Genomic DNA, 7,909 nt, shown 5'->3' with positions numbered 1-7,909 from the left:
CATGTTGGCCAGACTGGTCTCAAACTCCTGAGTTCAAGTGATCCGCCTGCCTTGACCGCCCAAAGTGCTGGGATGACAGGCATAAGCCTTGCGCCTGGCAAAAACTCATTTATTTCTAGATCAGGAATTAACCTCTGGTGCCTTGACATTGCCTCTTTCTCTAGTTTTACTATTTACTAACCTACCAATTATTATGAATTTACTAATTATTACGATTGCTATCGCTATTTTAAATTATATGAGTAATGCATGATCATGGCAGAAAAAAATTCAAACTGCTTGGAAGGTGTAAGAAGTAAGATTCTTTTCCTCTCCCTAGAGGCTAACAATGGTTTTGTGTTTCTATGTCCTGGAACTGCTTAGGTGTATATATGGACATAATATGTGTATACACCCACACACACATGTGTATACTTGCATACATACATGTGTGTCTTATGTTGAATACATGAGAACATATACATTCCATTTGATATTTTGCTTTTTTCCCACTTAGTAATGTTGCCTGAAAAACTTTCTGTATCAGTCCTTATGTCTTCTTTTCATACTTCATAGTATGGTGTGGTTGCACCATAACTTATTTATTAATAAATATTAATTATTTATTTAGACACAGGGTCTTGCTCTGTTGCCCAGGCTGGTGTGCAGTGGTGCAATCATGTCTCTCTGTAACCTTGAAATCCTGGGCTCAAATGATCCTCCTGCCCCAGCTTCCTGAGTAACTGGGACTATATAGGCACAGGTCACCATGTCTAGATAATTTATTTTCACTTTTATTTTATTTTTAATTAATTATTTTTGAAGCGGAGTCTCACTCTGTCACCCAGGCTGGAGTGCAATGGCAGGATCTCTGCTCAATGCAACCTCCGCCTCCTGGGTTCAAGCGATTCTCTTGCCTCAGCCCCCTGAGTAGCTGGGACTACAGGCGTGTGCCACCACGCCTAGCTAATTTTTATATCTTTAGTAGAGACGGGGGTTTCACCATGTTGACCAGGCTGGTCTTGAACTCTTGACCTCAGGTGATCCACCTGCCTTGGCCTCCCACACTGCTGGGATTATACGTGAGCCACTGCACCTGGCCTTGATTATTTTGAATTAGTCTATTTAGCTAGTTCCCTATTGAAGGAAACAACCCTATTTAGGTTGTTTCAGTTTTTTAAAATACAAATAGCATGGTACATGTGAGTACTTAAGAATTTACGAGAAATATGTAAGTATATACAAAGGCTAACATTTTAAATGTGGAATTGCTGGTTCAAAGTTTACATGCAAGTACAATTTTGGTAGATTTAACAATTAGGCTTCCAATGAGGTTGTAATAATCATTGTTCCCAGCGAAAGTGTGTAATTGCATCTATTCCTGACTTCACCCCAGCTCCCCACAAAACTCTTCGTAAACATTTCAAACTTCTGAAAGGCAATAAAAGTGGTCACTGGTTGATTAGTGACCAGTTTTTTCACTTTGAGCGAGATCAGGCATGATTTTTCATGTTCAGTGACCGTTATCTTTTTTTTTTTTTTTAATAATGAATACTTGTTCTTGTCCTTTGTCCATTTTCTTATTTGCCCATTGCTTTCTTATTGGTTTGTAAGAGCTCTTTGTATATGAAAGCAACTAGCCTTTTGTCACAGTTCAGGCTTTTATGTACATGGAAAATGTTCACAATATAATGTTTTTTTTTGTTTGTTTGTTTTGTGACGGAGTCTTGCTCTGCCGCCCAGGCTGGAGTGCAGTGGCCGGATCTCAGCTCACTGCAAGCTCCGCCTCCCGGGTTCACGCCATTCTCCTGCCTCAGCCTCCCGAGTAGCTGGGACTATAGGTGCCCGCCACATCGCCCAGCTAGTTTTTTGTATTTTTTAGTAGAGACGGGGTTTCACCGTGTTAGCCAGGATGGTCTCGATCTCCTGACCTCGTGATCCGCCCGTCTCGGCCTCCCAAAGTGCTGGGATTACAGGCTTGAGCCACCGCGCCCGGCCCACAATATAATGTTAAAAGGAAAAATCCTAGGATACAAACTGTATGTACACCACGAATCCAGTTCTAGCCATGTGTAAGATGTGTACTCATGTTGATAATGTTTTTCTTTTAGGGCCACTGCCGTGCAGGGACTTCCCTGACATACTTGGGTGGCAGTGCCATGGAACTAATAATACATCTGGGGTTCTGTTTAGGGAGAACGAAGTTCATTCATGCAACAAGTATTTATTCTTTTTTTTTTTTTTTCTGTCACCCAGGCTGGAGTGCAGTGGTACGACCTTGGCTCACTGCAACCTCCGCTTCCCGGGTTCAAACGATTCTCTTGCCTCAGCCTCCCGAGGAGCTGAGAGACTACAGGCATGCGCCATCATGCCCGGCTAATTTTTGTATTTTTAGTAGACATGGGGTTTCACCATGTTGGCCCTGCTGGTCTCAAACTCCTGACCTCAAGTGATCCTTCTGCCTTGGCCTCCCAAAGCGCTGGAATTACATGCAACAAGTATTTATCCTGCACCAGCTATGTGTGCTGGCTGGCTGCTGTTATACATGCACTTTTTTTTTTTTTTTTTAAACAACAGTGCCTTCTCCTGCCCCGTCCTGTGCACGCTGTCCGTGGCCTTGTGCCCTGTACCTTCCCCATTTTGCACAGGTCCATCCTTCCTTCTTCATCTGTGCTGTCTGCCAGCAGCGCAGGCACTCAGGGTGGCTGGCAGAGGACATCCTCTGCCCCTTCTGCCCTCTCCTGAATCACTGAGTCTTTGTGCTCAGAAGTAGAAAAAACCTTCACATCTGCCCGGGCCGGAAGGATGCTGGGAGCTCTGGGCTCCCGCGTGTTTCTCCCTCATCCCATCCCCACTCTGTCCCTGATTCCAGCATCCCTGCCTCTGACCACACAAGGTCTGAACAATTCACCTCTCTGCCAGCATTCTCCTGCTTCTGTTTACCCAGGTGCCTCCTGGCACAGCAGTTGGCGTGACCCCCCACTGTGGGCTTTTCTGTTTTGGGGGTGCTGCTGGCCATTCATTCGGCCTGTTTTCTTGTTTAGCCGTCTGTCCACAAAGAACTGGCCCTGCCCGTGGAGGCTGCTGCTTTGTGTGACGTCTCCGCCCACTGCTGAGATGCCGAGAGGCCACTGCATGCCAGCATCTGCCACCCTCATGGCTAAGAGTCGGGCAACAGGACTCAGGCTTGGGGCCTGGCCTCTGCACGCTGGCAACATTCCGACTGCAACCGCCCAATTGTGGGGGACAAGTGGGAATGTTCCCTGTGGTTCCCGGGCTGCTTAAGAGACAGCGTGGCTGTGTTGCAAGGTCCAGGCTCTGTCAAAAGCTGCTGTCTGTCAAAACCCCACAATGGGACCTGGGCAGGCGGAAAGCAAAGAGAACTGGCGTTTATCCACCACCTCCTTTATGCAGGGCACACAGCATGCATTTACTCATTCGAGTTCCTCCACCTCTCTAGGCCTCAGTTTGGTTTTTTTTTTTAGGTATATTGCCATTTTTATTTTTTAAGTGTTATTTATGTTACATTTTCTTCTTTTTTTAATTATACTTTAAGTTCCAGGGCACATGTGCGCAACATGCAGGTTTGTTACGTATGTATACATGTGCCATGTAGGCCTCAGTTTTATCTTCTCTCTCTTTCTCTATCTCTGTCTCCCTTTTTTTTTTTTTTTCTTTTTTAAGATGGAGTCTCACTCTGTTGCCCAGGCTGGGGTGCAGTGGTGCAGTCTTGGCTCACTGCAACCTCCATCTCCCATCTTCAAGCGATTCTCCTGACTCAGTCTCCTGAGTAGCTGGGATTACAGGTGTATGCCACCACACCTGGCTAATTTTTGTATTTTAATAGAGACCAGGTTTCACCATGTTGGCCAGGCTGGTCCCAAAATCCTGACCTCAGGTGATCTGCCTGCCTTGGACTCCCTAAGTGTTGGGATTGCAGGCGTGAGCCACCACGCCAGGCAGTTTTATCTTCTCTAAAGGGGATAATAGTGATGCCTGCCTCACAGGGGTGTGGGGAGAGCTCACTGAGACCAGGTGGCTTCTGAGCACGCAGTGAGTGTGAGCCCATATTGTGAAGAATCCTTAGAACATCCCCAGAGGGTGGGAATTATCTTCCATTCCCAGGGTCAAAGAGGAGAAATCCCGTCTCATAGTGAGATCGAGGTTTGCCCGATGATGCGTTTTCAGAATGCCCCTGGACGTGGGCTGGAGAAATGAATGCATTGAGAGTCCCTGCAGCTGCTCTCTGGGGTGGGGACTCAGCCTGGCTTGGAGCCACATTTTAGGGTCAGTGAGGCAGCCAGTAAGGAATGGCAGATAGACCACTTGGTAAAGAGACGCGGCGTCTCCCTCTTGTCCTGAAGCTCCCCCTTCTCCTCCAAGGGGACAAGTTGGACGCGGACTACATTGAGAGGTGCCTGGGCCACCTCACACCCATGCAGGAGAGCTGCCTGATCCAGCTTCGGCACTGGTTACAGGAGACCCACAAAGGCAAGGTGGGTGCAGGGGGTACCCTGGAGCAGTGGATGAACGGACAAGGACTTGTACTCAGCCTCCATGTGCGGGAAGGAAAGGCGAAATGAAGTGTGATGAGAAGGCGAGATGATAATGCTGACACATTGTCTCTTGCTTATTTATTTATGTATTTATTTGAGACAAAGTCTCACTCTCACCCAGGCTAGAGTGCAGTGTGTGATCCTCACTGCAGCCTTCGCCTCCTGGGTTCAAGCGATTCTCCTGCCTTAGCCTCCTGAGTAGCTGGGATTACAGGTGCGCACCACCACACCCGGCTAATTTCTGTACTTTTTGTAGAGATGGGGTCTCACCATGTTGCCCCGGCTGGTTCTGTAATTTTATCTGCTGGGTCAGGGGATACCGTTCTGTGGGCTTTTTACTTCTTTGTCTCTCAGATTCCCAAAGATGAGCATATCCTTCGGTTCCTGCGGGCCCGTGACTTCCACCTGGACAAGGCCCGGGAAATGCTGTGCCAGTCCTTGAGTTGGCGGAAGCAGCACCAGGTGGATCTCCTCCTTCAGACCTGGCAACCCCCTGCCCTGCTGGAGGAGTTCTATGCAGGGGGCTGGCATTACCAGGACATAGGTGCGTGCCTCCACCCACACCATGTATAGGGCATACTTTGGGCACTGCCAAATGCACTTACTTTATTTATTTATTTATTATTTTGAGATGGAGTCTCACTCTGTCACCCAGGCTGGAGTGCAGTGGTGCTATCTCGGCTCACTGCAACCTCTGCTTCTCGGGTTCAAGCGATTCTCCTGCCTCAGCCTCCCCAGCAGCTGGGATTACAGGCACCTGCCACCACACCTGGCTAATTTTTTTGTATTTTTAGTAGAGGCGGGTTTCACCATGTTGGCCAGGCTGGTCCCAAACTTCTGATCTCAAGTGATCTGCCCGCCTGAGCCTCCCAAAGTGTTGGGATTACAGGCATGAGCCACTGCACCCGGCCCAAACGCACTTTAAATGCCATGCGTCATGCTAACATCTTATTATTTTTCCTTTTGACTCTTCCAGGCATCTAGAAATGCTTTGAAGTGACAATCTAGGTAGGAAGAATCAGAGCTGGAAAGCTCCGGGGCTTGAGGAAGAGACATTTCTCCACTGGGCTGAGTGAGCCCACCATTACTCACAATAATTGCGATTGTATACGTAACAGGTGCATACATTTTGTATGATTTCCAAGGGCAGCTGTAGCAAATTAACACAAACTTGCTGGCTTAAAACAGTAGAAATGTGTTCTTTTACAGTTCTCGAGGCCAGAATTCTGGAATCAAGGTATCAGCAGGGCTGTGCTCCCTCTGAAATTTCTAGGGGAGAATCCTTCCCTGCTTTTTCCAGCTTCTGGTGGCCGCAGGTGTTCCTTGGCTGGCGGCAGCTTCACTCCAGTCTCTGTCTCTCTCTTCACATGGCCTTCCCGTCTGTGTCTCTGTGTCCACACCTCTTCTCATAAGGACCCTAGGACATTGGATTTAGGGCTAACCCCGAATCCGTGATTTTATCTTGAGATCCTTAACTGATTACACCTGCACAGACTCTATTTCCAAACAGGGTCCTTTTTTTTTTTCTTTTTTTGAGACAGAGTCTGTCTCTGTCACCAAGGCTGGAGTGCAATGGCGTGATCTCAGCTCACTGCAACTCCTCCCCCCGGGGTTCAAGCGATTCTCCTGCCTCAGCCTTCTGAGTAGGTGGGACTACAGGCGTGCGCCACCATGCTTGGCTGATTTTTGTACTTTTAGTAGAGATGGGGTTTCACCATGTTGGCCAGGCTGGTCTTGGAACTCCTGACCTCAAGTGATCCGCCCGCCTTGGCCTCCTAAAGTGCTGGGATTACAGGAGTGAGCCACTGCACCCAGGTATGGGTCACATTTTAATGTCCCCATGGATATGAGTTCTGGGGACATGATTCAACCCATTACAAATATAGTTTCTGGATTTTTAATTTAAATTGCCACGAAACCTGTGCCCACCACACTTTCCAATGTCCTTTATCTAAACATTCGTCTATATCAAGTAGGGTAAACGCTTGACTCTCCTAAAGAAGCGGCTGGCATGGTTTCTGTTAATGCACGATCAATCTTCCTTATTTGTGGAATCCATATTTATGAACTACCCTTATTGCTGAAATTTACTTGTAACCCCCAAATCAGTATTCACAGAAATTTTTCAGTCACGCTGAGACATATTCAGAGTGGCAAAGTATTGGAGTCGCTCATCACACACGCTGTCTGCTGAACGACGCGACTCCTACCTTCTTGTTTCAGTTCTCATACCCTAAACAGTGTCCTTTTTGTGGCCTATTTAATGCCACATTCTTATATTTTTGAGCTTTTCTTTGGTGACTTTGCTGTTTAAAATGCCCCCTCGTGTAGTGCAGAAGTGCGCCTAGCTTTACCTAAGGATGAGCAAGTGGCCACGTGCTCCATGCAGAAATCACCCATAGTGCTCCACTCGCTTCAGATAGGCACCAGCTACAGGGCTGCTGGCCGTGAGTTCAACGCTGATAGATCAGCAGTATACATTCAAGTGTCCTTAAATAGAAACAGAAGCTGGGCGCAGTGGTTCACACCTGTAATCACAGCTCTTTGGGAGGCCAAAGCTGGAGGATCTCTTAAGTCCAGGAGTTCAAGACCAGCCTTAGCAACATAGTGAGACCCCCCCCCAACACCCATCTCCACAAAAAATACAAAAAAATTATCTGGGCATGGTGCTGCATGCCTGAGGTCCCAGCTACTTGGGAGGCTGAGGCAGGAGGATTGTTTAAGTCAGGGGGGTTGAGGCTGCAGTGAGTTGAGATCATGCCACTGCACTCCAGCCTGGGTGACAGAGTGAGACCCTGTCTCAAAGAACAAAGAGGCCAGGCCCGGTGGGCTCACGTCCGTAATCCCAGCACTTTGGAAGTCCGAGGTGGCAGATCACTTGAAGCCAGGGGGTCGAGACCAGCCTGGCCAACATGGTGAAACCCTGTCTCTACTAAAAATACAAAAAATTAGCCAAGCGTGGCGGTGCATGCCTGTAGTCTCAGCTACTCGGGAGGCCGAGGTGTGAGAATTGCTTGAACCTGGGAGGCAGAGGTTGCAGAGAGCTGAGATTGTTCCACTGAAGTCCAGCCTGGGTGGTACAGTGAGACTGTCTCAAAAACCAACAAATCAACCAGCCAACAAACAAAAACCCCACATAAAACAAGGTTATGTATTGATTGGTTGACAAAAAGTATTATGGGGTCGGGTGTGGTGGCTCATGCCTGTGATCCCAACACTTTGGGAGGCTGAGGTGGGTGTATCACCTGATGTCAGGAGTTTGAGACCTGCCTGGCCAAGATGGTGAAACCTCATCTCTACTAAAAATACAAAAATTAGCCAGGCATGGTGGTGGGCGCATGTAATCCCAGCTACTCAGAAGGCTGAGGTAGGAG

The 7,909-nt window shown here is 47.8% G+C and overlaps 1 protein-coding gene across 1 annotated transcript in view; it reads left to right on the top strand.

Annotated features, from left to right (window-relative positions):
- SEC14L5 (SEC14-like 5 (S. cerevisiae)) overlaps positions 1-7,909 on the top strand; it is an 85,539-nt gene that overhangs the window by 56,657 nt on the left and 20,973 nt on the right. Inside the window, exons 6-7 of the mRNA XM_011978494.1 lie at positions 4,363-4,475; positions 4,890-5,079. Of these exons, the coding sequence (XP_011833884.1) occupies positions 4,363-4,475; positions 4,890-5,079 (303 nt within the window). The remainder of the gene's footprint in view (positions 1-4,362; positions 4,476-4,889; positions 5,080-7,909) is intronic.

The sequence above is a fragment of the Mandrillus leucophaeus genome, unplaced genomic scaffold (genome assembly GCF_000951045.1).
Source record: "Mandrillus leucophaeus isolate KB7577 unplaced genomic scaffold, Mleu.le_1.0 Scaffold195, whole genome shotgun sequence".
Taxonomy (NCBI): domain Eukaryota; kingdom Metazoa; phylum Chordata; class Mammalia; order Primates; family Cercopithecidae; genus Mandrillus; species Mandrillus leucophaeus.
This window is presented reverse-complemented; position numbering and strand designations above follow the sequence as displayed.